The 19,958-nt window shown below is 36.5% G+C and overlaps 1 protein-coding gene across 1 annotated transcript in view; it reads right to left on the reverse strand.

Moving 5' to 3' along the window:
- LUZP2 (leucine zipper protein 2) overlaps positions 1–19,958 on the reverse strand; it is a 296,852-nt gene that overhangs the window by 130,530 nt on the left and 146,364 nt on the right. The window contains exons 2-4 of the mRNA XM_006094778.3: positions 9,718–9,835; positions 6,506–6,576; positions 1,844–1,925 (exon numbers count right to left, since the gene is read on the reverse strand). Of these exons, the coding sequence (XP_006094840.1) occupies positions 1,844–1,925; positions 6,506–6,576; positions 9,718–9,835 (271 nt within the window). The remainder of the gene's footprint in view (positions 1–1,843; positions 1,926–6,505; positions 6,577–9,717; positions 9,836–19,958) is intronic.

Consider the following 19,958-nt stretch of genomic DNA (forward strand, 5'->3'; position numbering starts at 1 on the left):
GGACCACCTAGTAAGCTGGGTAAGCTGGGTAAGGTGTTAAAGGGAGAGATCAATATGCTGATGCTGAAAGTTTGTATCATCTGATGTCTAGAGAGGCAAACTTTAGGATACATTGCGTAGCAGAGAAGAACCAACATATGCTTGTCCTATACGTGGGCAGAACAGATAACAGTGAACCCATTAGTAAGAAACAATCCTGTATCTAGGAAAGTCAATAGTCACTATTAGATAGGTTGTCTTCAGGAAGCTGGTGTCCCTGATGACAGACAGGGCTGAGTTTCAGAAGCAAAACTCCACACCCTAATTCAGGTTATTCAAGGAAGCCTTGCAAATGAAAAGCAGGCTGACAGTTCTTAAACGGGCTGAGATCCCAGAACTTAGATGAAGACACTATTAATCATGTTTGTGGCTTCTGTAAACTTAATGCTTTAGCATCTACCCTACACATATATGCAGGCAAGCCTTGTTATGGATGACACAATAATACGTCTGAGTCATCCTACTTCAACCTCCTGCTCCCTTGTTGCTGCTCCTTCCTCAACCCCCTCCAAACCTGTCTGCCTTCTGATGGTATGCTTTTCAAATACAGACTAACCAACACAGAGCTCACAACCGCAACCATTCCTTGTATCAAGTTTTCACACTCCATTCCACTATGCACCTGCCTTCATTAGCCTAGGGACAGGTAATCAGACAGCCAGGTGTGGTTTCTATGCCGCAGGGCCCAATGAAATAATTTAAACTGGTCATTCCTTACACTGCTTACTCTACCTCACCCATTCCTTCCCACAGAAGCCACAGTAAAAGCTCGTGCCCACAGTTCCCCTGCCTCCCTCTGCCTTATGGCCATACAATACTTCCCTGTTGGTCCCTGTCACGTGGCATGCCACCTTCCTTGAGAACTGTGAGAAATAAACTATCTTTTTAATGGTAGTGTTCCCTATTGGTCTTACAATACCTCCAATTTTCTCCCACTCCAAGTGTTAAAACAAGTTCAGGTTCAGGACACAAGATACAGAGCTGAATACCCATAAATGGTGCATAAGCTATCGGGGAATAAGGTAGAAATCTGTTCTCAGCACTGCTTTCAAGAGCATCATCCCTTCCATCATCCCTATGCTTGGATATTAGTTATAAGAATTAAAATGTGGGGGTCAAGAGGACACTATTTGAAAGAAAATATCTGGAGAGAACTTCGATTCTTTTTTTTTATCCTCCCCTGAGGATATTTCTCCATTGATTTTTAGAGAGAGTGGAAGAAAGAGGGAAAGACAGAGAGAAATATCGATGTGAGAGAAACACATCGACTGGCTGCCTCCTGCACTCCCTGACGGGGAAGAGCCTGCAACTGAGGTACCTGTCCTTGGCTGGAATTGAACCAGGACCCTTTGGTCCATAGGCCATCTCTTTCTGAGTCGAACAAGGTAGGGTGAGAGAATTTTGATTCTTAAACTTTGTATCAAAATCACCTGTGGTGTTGACTAAAGAGGCAGATGATGTGGTGTGTGGCTTAGGGATCTGTACAGTTTAATTTACTTCAAAGACAGGTACACCCCACAATTCAAGGACCATTGCACTGATGTGGGGCCTGATTCCAGCACTCCTGCCCCACTCTTGCCCTCCTTCAGTTTTTCATCCCTAAATGAGGGTTGAAAACTAGAAGTCCCCTAAGGATCACATACAATAAACATATGTTTTTGAATTTTTATGATATTGGTGACTGAACTTTCTTTATTGTATATTCATTTTTATTTTTACATGTTTATTTGTTCCATAGTGATTTTTTAAAAAGTAACAATTTCCCAGCCCCACATCTAAGGACACAAAAGAGAAGCACACTTACAGTAGCCTGTTGTTTTTCTGCTTTCTCAGATGTCTCTTTAAGTTGATTTTGCAGGGCCTCCTGGAGAGACTTCATTTGTTCCCTAGTTTAGTAGGAAACAGAGCAAAAGAGAGGCTTAATATAATTCTGTTATTTCCTGGATGGTTGCTGGCTACATATATATAGGAAAAAATAACCAGAATTGAATAGACACAGTTAAGCATACAGGGTGTATCTCAGAATTCTGGTAATTAAAGGTATTCTCTCCCAGGCAACTATTAAAAGCAAGCTGTATTTCAAGGAAATTGCCTTGCTATTGTGTCTTATGAGACTCCTACTGTGTACATCATCTGAGAGCTGCATAATGTGTTAAATTAAATCAATATAATAATTAGTGTTGAAAAGCTAATTTTAGTGATAGCATGCCAAGCTGTGAACATGCTAGTTAGGAAGTTACCATAGATTGCTAATAAGATAAAAGTTATTGTTCCCTTTTGATGCTCCTAATTGATTAATTCTAAAGCATTGTGCTTTAGACATCCTTTATAAAGCCTGAGACTTTTTACAAAAGCAGAGAAAGGAGACATTTCTAACTTGAGCACTGCCGCATTTATTGGGGATAATAATAGAAATACTTGTCTGAAAAAATATATATAAATTTATCAGACTCACAAATACATATGAGCCCTGTCCACTGGTTAAAAATATAAGTGTTTCCATAAATATGCATTCTTTTCAAGTGTTTAAAATGTAATCATTTATGACAAATCGTGTTATCTTTTTCAAGTTCAGGTAAGTGCCAAAAGACTACATCCGGAACCCTGGTGTGTAATCACAATATAGACATGAGGGGAAAGGTGAGTACCCTCTCAGAGTCATTTTTTAATCTACAAAATGGGCATAATAATAGAACTACTTCATATTTTTGTAGTGAGATTTAGATGACATGAGGCAAGCAAAATGCTTAGCATAATGCCTGGAAATATAATCACTTAATAAATTTGAGATTATTATCACAGCCACCAGCACCAATCTGGTTCCCCTACATTCATTCTTAGACCAGCACATACCATGACCTGTTCTTTCACTCAATGGGATTTAATGATCCCCCTCGGATTTCTTTCCTTTTTAAATGTATTGATTTGAGAGAGAGAGAGAGAGAGAGAGAGAGAGAGAGAGAGAGAGAGAGAGGAAGAGAGAGGGGAAGGGAGAGAGAAACATAGATTTGTTGTTCCACTTAGTTACGCATTGACTGGTTGCTTCTTGAATGTGCCCTGACCGAGAATCAATCCTGAAACCTTGTGGTTTAGGGATGAGACTCTAACCAACTAAGCTACCTGGCCAGGGCCCAGATTTCTTACTCTACAAACTCTTAGGTCCCAATTTCAATTTCAGAAATATCATTGAGAGACTGTATGATTGTTGGAACCAATTTGGACTTTGTCAAAGCAAAATACAATCAAAACAAGTTATAAAATAATTACAGTCACTGGTTCTCAGGTGATTTATGCCTGCTTGGGTGAAGCTCATAACATGCTTTTGGCTTAGAGTGGATTTTAAGTCCCAGCTTCCATTACTTCCTCAAACAGGTTTCATTTTCTGAGAATTGTCTTATATATAGACACTTAAATTTTGGGCTTCCATTATCATTTGTGATATTTTTCACAAAGAGCATTTGTGACAATATAATGTGATTGTAAATATCTACATATATTGTAGATTCACAATATACTAGGGATTCATAAGCCTTAGAAGCTTTGCATCAAATTATGATATATTAGAGATAGAAAACTGATGATGCATAGAGAAGGGGTGGAATTGTGATCTGGAGCCTATGTGCTCAAGCTCTAGAGAGTTATTTTACTACCTCTACGCAGGGGGGCGGCGGGGGGAGAATGAATCTGCATCCTACCCTTAGCACCTAAATCTTCAATAAGCACTGAATACAAATACAATCAAACAATTATATTCCCAACGGATAACCCATTATAACACAATGTTATAGCAATTATCCTTTTAATATTATTTTTGAATTTTAAAATGGTGGATTTTATTTTTTCTACTTTTTAAATACAGTATCTATATTTTAATTAAATTATGAAATTTTATATATTTTTTTAAAAATGAACACAGGTATAGACTCAAAAATTCCCACATACTGAGATCCATAGGCCATGTAGGGAGAAAGACAAAAATAAACTGTGAAAGCCATTCACAAAATCTGGAGGAGTTAGAGGATTCTGCACATGTTCATGGCAAGGAAAGCAATCAGACAATGTTAAAGTGGGTCTTTTGAATCTTCTGAGTCTATCTTCTCTCTGCCTCAAAGACTTGCTAATTTATACTCCTATGAAAAATGATTTCTAACTTGCTCAGCTGTTTCATACATTTTCCATCACAAATAGAAACATAAACACACACACACACACACACACACACACACACACACACAATCACTCCACAAGAAGGCATTTTTTCCTCAAGTGATTACCTGTTTTTATTATAAAAACCTCACAGATGGAGAATTAGCCACTACCCCAGGCATTCTCTTCATTTTCAGAGAATGCTATATTGTAAAATCCTTTAGTACACAGAGTCCAAAACTACGTTCTAAGAATTTTCCAACCACCAAACACCAGATAGAATAAAAGGTTTTACATTGCATTTTTCTACAGTCTTTCAGAATCTTTAGGTTACTACCCATTCCTTAGAGTCTCTTTTGTGTGGCTACACATACTCACTTTTCATATAGTATCGCTTAAATATCTCTCCATCAATCTGAAGACTCTTGGTCTATTCTGACTAGTTATTTTTTTAAAGTGCTGTTTATAATTCTCCAACACTAATTCAATGAGCCACAAATAGCTGTATAATATTAAGCATAGGTGCTTTAAGAGATGGCTAAGTTAAAACCAATAAAATAATTTAAAATGATATACTTTTGGAAATATGCTCAGACAAATATTTTACAAGCTCTTTTTAATAATGGGTTTAAAAAGAATTTCATGTTCAATAAATAATAATTTTATTTTAATAATAAAAATAGTCAATATATGACAATAGCTTTGATATTTTTAACATGTCATCAACTCAATCCAAATATATTCTAATGAGAGGTTTCTGAGTCAAGAGGCAAGAACAGGGGGGAAGATAGAAGATGGTGAGCAGGGACTACATAGTGTAGTGACTGTAAAATATTTAAAAGCTTTTGGCTTTGTGATCTATGAACTAAAGTGAAACGGTATGGCTATTGCGTAAAAACACAACAGAGCAAATTCCAACTAACAACACTCAGCAATTAATTTGAGCACTTTGAGGAACAATGTCCTATCTGTTAAATGAGCATAATAATAGCTCATTTGAAAGGTAATTGGGAGGGTGAAACTAGAAAATATATACACAGCATCCAGCAGAGTCAAGTAAATGTATAATAAATGCTAGCTTGTTTCTACCTTAAAATACCTTTTGCTTTAAGAAGCAATTTCAAATCATATAACTTTGATATTACATAGAAATCTATCTCATAATATATGTCCTTCTAGAATAAACAAACTTTTACTACATTGTATTAATTCTACTGATGCTATATAATAAAAGGGTAATATGCAAATTGACCCTAATAGCAGAATGGCTAGAACAACTGCTTGACCAGTCACTATGAGGTACACTTGACCACCTCTTGGTCCCTTTCCCTGGCCGGTAGGCTCTGATTGCCCAATGTTGAATGGGGAACCTGGGATGGGTGGTGGGGAATGCGGGTTGCGCCAGGCCAAGTCCCTTGCCCCACCAGTTGCTCCAGACACAGAGGGCAACCCGTGGCAGAGGTGAGGTCGGTAAGCAGGCAGGACAGCCAACCTCTTGGTCCCTTCCCCCGGTGGTAAGGCTCCCATCACCCAATGGCAAACAGGGAACCAGGGGTGGTTGGCAGCGGGGGAGCCGGTGGGGGGGACTGGCTGCAGGCAGCTGGGGAAGATGGCCCTGATCACAGGCCAGGCCTAGGGACCGTACCAGCACATGAATTTTGTGCATTGGGCCTCTAGTGTTGCTAATAAGATTACCCCATTCCTCACCACCCCCACTATTATCACCAGGATTGAGTTTGGATCTGATTAAAAATTAACCCACTGCCCGGCCAGTGTGGCTCAGTTGGGGAACATGGACCTATGAATCAGAAGGTCATGGTTTGATTCCCGGCCAGGGTACATTCCAGGGTTGTGGGTTTGATCCCCAGTGGGGGACATGCGGGAGTCGGCCTATTGATGATTCTCTGTCATCATTGATGTATCTATCTCTTTCTCCCTCTCCTTTCATCTCTGAAATAAATAAATAAAATTGACCCACTAAGGTCAGTGTTATTGGATCTGTCTATTGATGGGCAGACTTATCAGAGTCCATCATCTAAGGCAATCCTGGAGAATACTGCAGATCCTTAAACACTAGAGTTGTTATCTACAAGCAGCACTGTATCACCATCACCAGGGAAAGTCTTAGAAATGTAGACTCTCAAATCCCACCCTAGATTTACTGCATAAGAATCTGCATTTAAATAAGATTTTCATACCTTCAAGTGTAAGAAGATAAATTAGCACATTTTCAATGAACTGACTTTTGTGAAGTTTCTGAATAGAGTTCAACACTGTGGAAAAGAGGAACTGAAAAACTAAAAGGAAAGCACAATCTTACCTTTGTTTCTGACCTATTTCCAGAAGCTTCTGAACATCAGTTTTGGCAGATTTCTCTTCATTTTTCAAAGACTAATAAGAAAAGGAGAAAAAGGAAGTCTTATTCAAGTGATAAATTGAGGCTCACTTTACTTTTGTCTCCATGGTACAAGGGGTGACTGCACTTACGCCCTGGAGCAAGAATGTGCAAATGATGCCTCGTGGTTCTAAGGGTGCCCACAGGAATGTATGACACCAAGCAGTGCACGTATTGCACAGTGGGCGAAGGGAATGAGCTGAGTCTGAATCTTTAGAGGTTCAGTAGAGGAAACGTGCTCTCCAAATATCTAGGTCACTGAATAAGTTAATATAAAATACAATATATTTTCGGCACTTTGTTTGAAGTTTTACTGTGTCCTCCTCAGCTATGTTAAGCCAACTCTGGTATCTATAATAATAAAAGCATAATATATTAATTAGACAGGACATCCTTCCATATGACCTTCTGGACAAAGCCAGGGCTGCAAGGGAAGCCCAGGTCCCGGGTGCCTGCTGGCGGCCGGAGGGAGCCTGGGTCCTGGTGCTAGAGGGAAGCCGGTGCCTGCAGCTGGGGGAAGGAAAGCCTACTCTTTCACGAATTTCATGCACTGGGCTTCTAGTAGTTTCTAGAAATAAAAGGGGGTATAAAAGGGCTCCCTGAATAAGCAAAGTTATAATACAATTTAAGATCAAAGCAGCCAAAAAACATCCACCTGTTTGGACTTATCTATTTATTATTTATGAATAATGTAATAGAATACAAAGAAGAAATGGAACCATGTAAAATTATAACTGGTCTGTATAGATAGGGTATTAAGAAAAATAAAAATACCACATCAGTCATTATTGTTTAGTTACTCTGGCAAATTCAGTATTCACAGACCATGAATTAAAACAGAAAAGCTCACTGAGCTTTCTCATTAAAAAGTCTGCCCAAGTAAGTTTTCCCTAAGAACTTTCCATATATATATTTCAGAGAAAAAAGGAGAGGAAGAGAGAAATGGAAACATCAATGATGACAGGGAATCATTGATTGGCTGCCTCCTGCATAGCCCCTACTGAGGATGGAGCCTGCAATCCCAGCATGTGCCCTTGATCAGAATCAAACCTGGGACCCTTCAGTGCACAGGCCTATGTTCTATCCACTGAGCAAAACCGGCTAGGGTGTACTTTCTTATTAATACTTAGTAAATTATGTAATAGGGCAATCTATTTTCTTGATATTCAAAGTTGAAATTGAGAGGAATAATATTGTTTGTCGGAAGAGAAGCTGTAACAGGTAGGGAATTGACAATACCAAGAATGCCAAACACTTTGTTTACTCAGTATTTACTTAACAAATATCTACATTGAATTATGCAAAACATGTGCAGAGGCATAGTGTCTGCCTTTACAAATTTTCAATCTAATGCTAAAAATAGACAATTTTCATATAGTAAGATAAACATTCTGCTAGGGATGTGGTGGGCTGAACCTCACATAAGAAACTTCTTCCCTAAAATGACAGTTTTTATTAGGAAGCAGCCAATAAAAGAAGCTATGTTTATTTAGGAGGAGTAGCTTCCCATGAAAATACCAAGAAAATAGGACAAGGAATTATAGTGTGGGGAAAAGTCACCAATCCTGTGGCCTACACATGACTTGTTACCCTTTTAAAAATATAAACCCATGAAATGATACATTTTTATCAAGCCATTTTCTAGATTGCAATTAGATGTTTTGACTTAGGCTACTGATACATAGAGATTGAGTGTTTGGGGACTATTGTAAACCTTGACCACTCCTAGGCATTGCACCATATGCTCGAAATATTCTCAAAGTGCCAGGCATTTCATGCCTCGAGGAGGTGCAGGTGTCTTGTCTATTCTTTGTAACCTCATAGAACTAGTGAATTTGTACCTAATGCTAAGGTGAAGCTCTGGTATCAGATTCCTATGAAAATCAATTTACTGGCCTTTTCATCCCAGTAAGTGCTGCCCTATGGCTCTGTGAAATGTCCATCCCAGCACTGTTATCCTGATACCTGTCTGTGCGTCCTCCTGGAACCTGGGTGTTTATGTGTTGTTTTGTTTTGGTTTGGTTTTCTTTTTTGCTCTCAAGATATAACAACTCCTGGAACAAGAGCTTGGGCACGAGTCCAAATACTAGCTCTGCCACCGGACTTTTTCTGTGCTTGTGATAGCTTATTAACCATTCTCTAACTCTGTTTTTTCACCTACAAAATGAAACTACAAATAAATAGAGCATGGTTGTCATGTGAAAATTAAATAAAAATTGTAGATGGAGGTACCTGACACAAGAGCTTGACCATGTTCCATAAGCTGTGGTGGTTATTAGCACCATCATCATCATCATCATTGTCATCATCCTTGGGGGAATAGAAAGCTAAAGACAATGGTGACTCCATGTGGTTCTGAAACATGGTTCAGTGCAATAAATAACAGACAGGCTGTGGAGCCAGATTGCTTGCATTTAATGTCTGCCTTCGCTTGTGACATTAAAAAATAAATGATCTTCTCAAAGCATGATTCCATATGTGTAACAGGAAAAAGCACATTATCTGCCTCATAAATATATTAGGAAAATTAAATTCCATAAAATAGCCAAAGCTTTAACTATATATCATATGCTCAATAAATATAATGTTTAAGCTAAATATTAAATATCATATATTTTAGAAATTTTTTCTTATTATGTAGATTTTTTTATTGAGATTTCCTGGGTGTTAATATATTTTTATAGATGGCACTCTCCTTTCTAAGGCTTTTACCCATTTTAAGTAAGAGATTTATTAAAGAATCTTCAGAATTAATCTTTGTGGAATTTAAAATTCTTTTCTAGGAAACATGCCTATATTTATTGAACTCTTGATCATAATTACTTTTCATCATTTCAAAATATTGAAAAACACAGGGGTGGGTCAAATTGACCTTAGAAGCAATGAGAAATTGATGGCTTTGCCAAACACACAATTTTATCATTCCTAAATTTGCAAACCACAGATTCGCAGATTGCATTTTAGTTGACATTTCCTTTCAAAGCTCATATAATAATAAAAACCACTTTCATGGTCAAGCCCATAAACATATTCAAAACTGGTTTAAAAGAATGAAGGAATCTTTACATGCTAATCTGTTGTGACAAACCAAGAGACTCCTCATCCTTTGCTGCTGGGGAAATTAGTTTTCATCTCACCAGAAGGTTGACTTTAATTCCATCAAGTTCTCTTGATGTCTTTGTCAGCTGACGGAGGATGGTGCTTCGCTCCTTAAAGACTTCTTTCAGTTGCTTTTGTAGCTCTTCATAGTCCTGTCTAACACAGAAAGAAAGGGTGTGAGAGCCCCCTAATGCTTCCACCTTAGTCATAACCACAAACCCTTGCACTTAAAGCAAAACCTAGAGTAATTGAAATCTTCATTACCAGGATGTTTTGTTCTTATTCTTTCATCAAAAGGGGAAACTTTAAAAAACCAAACAGTCTTAAAAGAAGGATTTTATTTTGCATTGAGAACTATCTAAGCCACAGTGAGGTTACAGAATAATACTGGACATCTTCTATACGCACAACATATTTTGTCAGGTTCCACTTGGGAAATAGAAATTTTCATGACACAAACACACTTTTTTTCAAAGATCCTTGAAGTTTTGCAGCACAAAATATGATTTGTACCAATGTATCTCAAATACATAGACAGGTTCTGACATAGGGGGTGGAGCAAACTTGGGAGTAGAGCCATAACAGAATATAGGGAACTTGTTTCATCCCTGGTTTGTAGGGAAGGAAGCCCATTGAAAAGACACTTTTTCCAAACATGTCTAAGAGTATTGCTACTGGGAAAACAAAACAAAATGTCAATGAAAATAAGTCTATAAATATAGTGAAATTTGAACAGGTTTGTTAACAATTATGGGATATATACACACATACATATATATATTTCTATTTTTCTCTTGTGATATTTGCAAGAAAATAAGACACATATTATAAATATCATTTTGAAAAAAAAAGTGAGTTCAGAGAAATTAAGTTACTACCCTAAAATTCTATTATTCTATTTAAGGAATGAATGACTGAGGGGTGTGTGTGTGTGTGTGTGTGTGTGTGTGTGTGTGTGTGTGTTTAGCAGGGGAATGTATACAAGGAAACAGATGATTGCCAGTGCAGCATAGAACTGTAACTGATTGTAGAAGATTAAAATGATTAACTGGAGAACACAGGAGAGTTGGTATTCCAGGGGAAACTTCCTGGAGAAACTAATATAAAATACATAAGGTGCTCCTTCAAAGATAAGTAGAAATTAACTATATTAAGAGGGAAAGCATCTGTAAATAATATTGAAAATGAGCTTACTGAATTAAAAATAAAGCATACGTGTCAGATGGTTTGGAGACCTAATTAGGCAGTGGGAGGTTTGCCTTTGAAATGGAATGTGAAAAGCATAAGCAAAATTATGCAAGATTCTTAAGTAATGGTTAGGTGTTTGTGCATTGTTTTGAAAACAAGGGGAAGTAATTGAAGTGTCTGATTTATGTTTTGGCAATATTCTCCTGGTTAAAAACTGGGGAGTGAACTGAAGAAAGGAAGTTACCCTGGCAATAATCCAGGGAAATGATTGAGGCTGCCTAAATTAGATTAGAAACACTGGAGGCAGGCAAGCTCGAATTGATTTCAGCAAAACATACAACATTGAATCAATAATATATAATTTAAAAGTATCTATCTGCGTGTATTATGGGGAAAGAGTGGGAGGGCTTTTGTTATTAATGATGCTATGTTTCTGGCTTAGGCAACTATTGGACACAGTCCTTCAAGGAGAGAAGTCATAGGAACAACAGTTTTTCAGTGAAAGTTGGGTTGACAAGTTTAAATATAAAACTTGGAGGAAAATGGCTCAAACTTTCTCTTTAGTTTTTTAATCAGTACCGGTAAAATGCAATACTAACACTGACCTTACTCAGATTGTTATGTATTAAATGGACCAATTTATGTAAAGCTTTAAACCCATAATAGATAATTAAATTTAAAAATCTCTATTATTTATAAATCCAATGAATGTGTACTCTTTCTGAAGAATTATAAAGAAGCTGGGTCTACCACTGGTCCTAGTGATGATAAATGTGTGTCATCTTCAATAGGTTTCTATTATAATTCCTTATTTTTTGCTTATTTTTTAAAATTTTTATTTTATTTATTTTAGAGAGAAAGGAAGGGAAACAGCGATAGAAACATCAATGAGAGAGAAACTTCTATGGGCTGCCTCCTACACACCCGCAAGCAGAGATTTAGCCCACAACCTGGGCATGTGCCCTGACCAGGAATTGAATTGGTGACCTCTTGGTGAATGAGACAATGCTCAATCCACTGACCCACACCGGCCAGGCACTTTTGCTCATTTTTAAAATGTAGGTCTCCAGCACTCATCCCATTCTTCTTGTTTGAAGAAAATTGGAATACCCCACTGCTAAGAACTTTCATGTGTCTGCCCGGTTTTGAGATTTTCACTAATGAACAGTAATCAGCCAGTAATCAGACAGTTATTAATGCCCCAGGTTTCCTTTCATCTCACTAGCAAAGTCAAATAGTAAATAGCAAGGCTCATTTTCATCTAATTCTAATCATACAACTTTACTTCATGCCCCACCTTGCTTCTCCTGAATGTGGCAGAATTAACTTCAGTGCCCGTAATAAATCACAATGTTAGATAACATGCATTGACAATGTATTACATACAAGATAGTGTTATATATACTTACTTATCTAATCTTCAGAACAACTCTATGAGATAAGCACTAATATTAACTCCACATTTTACAGTTGAAGAAATTGAGTCACAAGGATAGTAACTTCCAAGAACATATTTCTATTAAGGAAGAGGTATATCAGTCAATCTTCAGTTTTCAATGTCTTAACCATTACGCTGTGAGAACATACTGAGTTGGTTAGGAGTTTATTGCAATTACACAACAGAACTTATTGTGTATTGCTAAGTTCTGTGAGGGGTATAGTGAATGTTTAATTCACTGTGCCTCTGTGCCTAATTTTCCATATATTTTTATGTTCTTCTCAACACATTCACCTGAGCTGGAAATAGTCTCCCTCCTTTATTTAATATTTGTTAATGGCATGAGTGGAAAATGATACCTTCTATATCATATAATTTCTATCATTAGGAATATTGATTATATTTTCATAACTTTATCACTACTTATATTTTCCTTTATGAATTATCTATGTATTCCTTTTATCCTTTCATATTTTGAGTTAGTTATTATACTACTTTCCTGAGGTTTCTGTAACAAGGTAACTACAGAATGGGTGGCTCAAACAACATAAACTTTTTTGTCTCACAATTCTAGATGCTAGAAATCCAAAATCAAGTTATTGGTAGAGTTGGTTCCTTTAGAGGCCTGTGGAGGAATGATCTGATCCAGGTGTCTCTCCTTGGCTAGCACATGTCTGTCTTCTCCTATGTCTCTTCACAGTGTCTTCTATGTGTGCCTCTGTGCCTAATTTTCCCTTTTTATAAAGACACCTGTCTTGTTGGTTTAGAACCCACTCGAACAACCTAGTTTTAACCTGATGATTTCTGTAAACACCCATCTCCAAATGATGTTACATCTCAGGTATCTAAGGTTAGGGCTACAACCTAAGAATTTGGGGTGGGGGGGTATAATTCAACCCCTAACAGTAATTTAATGTATTGATGTCTAGAAACTCCTGCCCAGCATGGTTTTTAGTTCACTATCATTATATAGAAGATATTTTTCAAATCTCTAATTGATATTTAAATTTACCAGACCATGTCATCTAAATAAGACTTAGCAGCATGGCAAGTGGATTGAAAATAGTTTCTTTTCTTGTAAAAATAAAGATCAATACCCCTAAGTTAAACAACAATTACAGATATTCCACCGGGGGACAGTTTGCCACTGTCAATAAGTAATTTTTTCATAGGAGTCTTACCTATAGAAAACATCTTGACATTGAGTAATTATAACCAGTAAACAAACTTATAAAGGAAGGAAAATATGCCAATAAAATAAAATAAAAACTCTAAAAAAATTTACCAGACCACAATTTCTTTCAAATAGATAGGTAGGTAGGTAGGTAGATAGGTGATAGATAGATAGATAGATAGATAGATAGATAGATAGATAGATAGATGATAGTCAGATAGAGATAAACATTTTCCTTTATGGCATTTGGATTTTGCTTGCCCAGGTAGATCTTCTCTACCCCAATACTGTTCCTTAACAATTTCTGTATGTTTACGAAAATATATTAGTTGTTTATTGCTGCCAAGCAACCAAATTAATTTTGGGATATATTTTATATACTTAGTAAGAGGTAGAAATATGACTTAGATAAGGTCAACCTGTTGTCCTAGCACCACTGGGACAATCCTTTCCCAACTCATTTTGAAATGACACTTTTCTGATATGCCAAATTCATATTTACTGTAAGTTGTGGGCCTTCTATTCTGACTTGTTGATGCATTTGTCTGTTGCAGCACCATAGCACGGTTTAATTATTAAAACTGTATACTACATTTTGATATTTTCTAGATCTGCCCCCTATTGCTTTCAATTATAGTTTTATTATACATTTTCTGTATTTTTTCTCCTCAGTAAACATGAGAATCAGCTTGTCCATTTCATAAAAACTCCTAGAGGGAATTTAATTGAAATTGCGTTCATATTATAGTTATATCTAGGAAAATAGGCAACAGTAGGGCATCTTCTAATCTCAGAGTGTCTCAAATATTGTTCTAGTATTTTTGAATGTTTAATATTCATTTTATTTTTTTCTTTATTAAGGTATTACATATGTGTCCTTATCCCCCCATTGCTCCCCAACACCCCACTCATGCCCTCACTGCCCTGGTGTCTGTGTCCATTGTTTGGCTTATATGCATACATACAAGTCCTTTGGTTGATCTTTCCCCCTACCCCCGCCGTCCCCTACCTTCTCTCTGAGGTTTGACAGTCTGATGGATGCTTCTCTGTCTCTGGATCTGTTTTTGTTCATCAGTTTATGTTGTTCATTATATTCCACAAATGAGTGAGATCATGTGATATTTATCTTTCTCTGACTGGCTCATTTCACTTAGCATAATGCTCTCTAGGTCCATCCATGCTGTTGCAAATGGTAAGAATTCCTTCTTTTTAACCACAGTGTAGTATCCCATTTTGTAGATGTACCACCATTTTTTAATCCACTCATCTGCTGATGGGCACTTAGGCTGTTTCCAAATCTTAGCTATGGTGAATTGTGCTGCTATGAACATAGGGGTGCATTTATCCTTTCTAATTGGTGTTTCTAGTTTCTTGGGATATATTCCTAGAAGTGGGATCACTGGGTCAAGTTCCGTTTTTTGAGGAAACTCCATACTGTTCTCCACAGTGGCTGCACCAGTCTGCATTCCACCAGCAGTGCACGAGGGTTCCTTTTTCTCCACATCCTCACCAGCACTTGTCATTTGTTGATTTGTTGAAGATAGCCATTCTGACAGGTGTGAGATGGTACTGCATTATTTTTATAAGATTTAGTAATGTTCTATAGTTACTTCACAGAGTTCTTACTCATTCCTTATTACAAATATTGCTGTTATTGTGGATGGCTTTGTCCATTCAATTGTCTACATGGATGTTTCTGGTTTCCTTTAAAGCTATTGACTCCCTAAGTTGATTTTGATTAAAGATATCTTATTAAACAATTTTATTAGTTGCTATAGTTATTCAGTTGATTTGTTTTACTTTTTTAAGTAGGACGTGACATTTTCTTTGTGTAATACCAACCATCTTTTTTTTTAAATAACACTTAAGACTTTTATTTCTTTTTTGTCCTTTGGATAATTGTACTGGCTAAGACCTCCAAAACAATGTTGAATAGAAAAAATGATGGCACAACTTCTGTCTTGTCTGTGGCTTTAAGAGAGACAAATAAATTAGATTTTTGTACTGAGTAAAACATGCAAATATTTGCTGTAATTTTCAGGTGATACCATTTTTCCTCAGGCCACTTTTAAATAAAAATTTTATTTAGTTATACTAGTAACACTCATGGAAAAAAAATCCCAAGGACACTCTTCATGAACTATCACAAGATAAATATACAAAAAATGTTTGCAAATAGAAAAGGCATTTTAGAAGCTTTTCTTGGAACTCATCCATTTATTTCCTTTACTTCCCTCTACAAATGTAACCAATATTTTGACTAATATTGCTTTATAATAATTTACCTATGTTTAAAATGTATATAAAGGGAATCACTGGGTATGTCTAAGAATGTAAGTGCTCCATTATAGGGAATGTCTTTGTTCAACTTGGGTAAATAACTGTACTGCCAAAGAATTTTCCATTTAGCTGTAGAGCAGGAGAAGTGGAGGATTCCAATTCTTTCATCCTTATCAACACTAGTATTTTTAAAAACTTTTCAGTCACCCTAGTAGTTGTGTAATAGTATCTCATTTTAGCTATAATTCGCATTTTCCTGGTGATATATAAAGTGAGCATTTTTGAAAGGATGGTATTTACACATTATTTTTTATAAAACACCTATTCATGTCTCTTGCCTTTTTCCATTGCTTTGCCTATTGTTATTGATTCATAGGTGGTACTTATACCATTTTTCATGTTGCAAATGTATGCAGAATATAAATCTCCATACCCTTCATTTGGTCATGTGACTCTCCAATGGAATGTTAGTGGACATGACACATCAAAGACTTTAAATATCTGTTGTCTCTTTTTGCTTAGCCTCTTGTTCCCCTGCTAATGGCTATGTGAAGAAATCCCCCCAAATAACTACTGTAACTTCAGGATGCTTCTGAAAGAAAACATGTAGAACCAACCTGAATTTGATTCATACTCTGAAGCAGAAACACCCCAGTGACTTTACTCTGAGTTTGAAAAATAACATTTGTTATTGCAAGCCATTAGGGTTCTAGAGTAATGTGTAATGTAGCAGTATCACAACAAAATCTTGTCTCATAAATGCATTCATTGAGACAATCACATACTTTTTTTTCTTTTATACTATTAATGTGCTGAATTACATTAATTCATCTCACATGTTATGACTACTGTTTACATTAAATCAATCTTTTATTACTGAAATGAATTCTTTATTATATATAATTCTGTTTCATTTAGTTAGCTAATATTTTGTTTAGAATTTTACATTTATTCTCACAGGAGAAAATCATTTCTAAATGCCCTTTCTCATCATATCCTTGTAAAGCTTGGCATCTAAGTTATGCCTAGCCTGTGAGAAAAATTGGAAAGTATTCCCTCTTTTCCTATTACTTGAAATAATTTGTGTAAATTTGATAATATTTCTTCTCTGAATTAATAGGATATGTGTTCTGAAGTTTCCTTTGTGGGAAGGTATTTATTTACAGATTCGATGCTTTGATAGGTAACTATTCAGATATCCTAATTGTCCCTGTGTCAATATCAGTAAGACATTATTTTTAGGGATTTTCCCATTTCATTGCCATTCATTTAGGTTATGATTCTGAATGTCAGAAATTTGGTCTGAGCTCAGCTGGGCAGTTCTCCTCTTGGCTGGGCTTACTCTTGTTTCTGTGAGCAGGTCCTGGTCAACCAAATGGCTCTGCTTCTGTAGCTATCAGTTTGTCAGTGAAGGCAATTGGCCCATATGTCTCTCTTCATCCAGCAAACTAGCTTGAGTTAATTCATATTCCAGCTGCATAGGGTTCTAAGAGAATTAGCAGAAATAAAGGAGTATTTTGGAGGTTTAGCATCAGGATGACATTGTGACTGAAAAACTGTATCAGTCACAAAATAAGTCACAAATATGGGCCAGATTCAAGAGGCAGAGAAATAGACTTCACTTCTTGATGGGAAAAAAAGCTTGAAAGTTATACTATAACCAAGAATAAAGAGAATATTCCCAGTTTCAGTCCTCATGATATGAATATTTATAGCACTATATAAATTGATTTTTTAGAAATAATTTTGCTTCTCCAAGTCACTTAATGTGCTGCTTCCTAATTAGACTTTCTACAGTTAAAGTTTTATTTGGATCAATTCATAGTTCAAAGAATCAGTGGCTCCTTTGGCTACGCCAAGGTCAAGGCTGTCTTCCCTCTGACTTGAAACTATCTTGATTCTCCTTCAGCTTCCTTTGCTCAGGTTTCATCACTTCCCTCTTAGATGTCTTGTGTTTGGTCAATTTCTTGAAAATCTTTAAATTTATTTTTCTTTATTTTCATTTGTATGAATAGAAACTGAAATGAAAATAAATCTCCTGAGTAATCATATATTAAATTCTTCTTAATAGTCAAGACCTTCAAACACCATCATACTCTAGTCTTACCACTTTTGATTTCACAACATAAAACCTCCATGTATATCAAACTAGTCTCCTCAAACATCATCGTCCTGTCAAGGTTTTCTCTATTCTCCATCTCTCTTCAAAGCTTTGTATTATTGTACTAATAGTATATTATTTGTGTATGTTTCATCACAAAATTAAATATTTGCATGAATGCTGTCTACTACCATGTTTGTATAGCAGAGCATTTTAAAAATATATTTTTTATTGCTTTCAGAGAAGAAGCGAGAGGGAAAGAGAGAAAGAAACATCAATAATGAGAATCGTTGATCAGCTGCCTCCTGCACGCCCTCCACTGGAGATGGAGCCCACAACCCAGCCATGTGCTCTGACAGGGAATTGAACCTTAACGTCCTGGTTCATAGGTCAATGCTCAAACACTGTGCCACACCAGCCAGGCAGAGCAGAGCATTTTCTACTGATGATGCTGAACTGTTACCTGAGCCTTGTGCTGTTGGAAATTATCAATAGTTAAGAAGTCACCCCTCCCCCATTTTTTGTAGTAATGCAAAGAAACATTCTTCTCATATGCTTTATATGAAACTCACAGATGACCCCCTTGTTTACCTGTGACAAAGTCAGACATAGACCCTCCAAATCCCCCCCTTTGTCTCATAAATGATTAGCTGAACAGTTTGTTCACACTTACCAATCTGAACAAACTTCATCTGACCAAGTTATTGTCAGGCTCCTCTCTTCCCCCAGGAAATACATTATACCTAATCAGGTGCCCTCATGCTAAGCAAGCATTGGAACATGGAACACCACATCACCTCTACCCAGCTGTAACAATTCCTTCTGAGAATCAGCTGATGGTAAAGAAAACATCTCCTGTCTACTTGTTTGACCACAGCACCTGCTCACCCCACTGCTCCACACCCAATTCTTTCTAATCCTGTGTTGCTTTTCTCTATTTTAAAAGAAATACCTTTCTGCCTTCACTCTAAGATATGTAATGATTTAATGGTTAAAGCATTCTTTATTCAATATATTTTTTAATAAATGCAGTCCCTAAGTAGAGATTGATTTTACTTAATAGCACATTGTGAGGTGCCTAATAAATGTAGGTTGGCCGAATAAATTGTCACTTCTAGTTTTGGCTTAAATTCTTACATTAGTCAGAAGTGCTTTTAATGACTCTCTTTGTCAATATAGATAGAAACTATTACCTTCCCTCACTTCCTGCAGGAAATATCCTCCTATAGTTATATGGTTTCTTTGTTTTCTGAATTTTAGCATCATATAGTTGGTGTACTTGTTCATTTTATAATTAAATATTAGAGTTAGTACTTTTAAAAACATGATTAACAGCCTTAATAGAATAATGAGTACTTGAAACCATGTATCTCTTCCCTTTTTTCTAATAATTACTATTTAATTTGATGCTTACTAGTAAATTGTTTCAGACTGGGCACTGTATTGTGTGATGTGTCCTCATCATTCTTGACCCTTCCTTACTCTTTTGGTTCCTTGGATGTCCTGCAAAAACCAACATTTCTCAGTGTTTATTCTAAACAAAGATACAATAAAATCAATGATGCTTATCATAGAGTATTGTAATGTTTCAAGTTTATTCTAATTGTTTTTTAGTTTTTGTTTTAAATTACAACAATCCTACAAGAGTGTATCAAATGCCTCCAAATTTAAACCTCATAAAATTCAAAGCCCTGGAGTAGTGCTCTGAAATCTCAAGAAGGTTTGCTTGCCAATCAGAGAAAGATAAATATCACATGATCTCACTGATTTATGGAATATATGAACATAAACTGATGAACAAAAACAGATCCAGAGACAGAGAAGCACTGATATGACTATCAAACCTCAGATGGAAGGTAGGAGAGTGTGGGGGTAAGGGGGAGAGATCAACCAAAGGACTTGTATGCATGCATATAAGCCTAACCAATAGACACAGACACGAGGGGGGTGAGGGCACGAGTGGGGGCGGTGGGAGGGCAATGGGGGGATAAGGACAAATATGTAATACATTAATCAATAAAGAAAAAATAAAAAAGGTTTGCTTTGTCCAAAATACAAACTTCTTTTCAACCTGTTTGCAGCATTTCTGCCTATAGCT

This window comes from Myotis lucifugus, unplaced genomic scaffold (genome assembly GCF_000147115.1).
Source record: "Myotis lucifugus unplaced genomic scaffold, Myoluc2.0 scaffold_143, whole genome shotgun sequence".
NCBI classification, from domain to species: Eukaryota; Metazoa; Chordata; class Mammalia; order Chiroptera; family Vespertilionidae; genus Myotis; species Myotis lucifugus.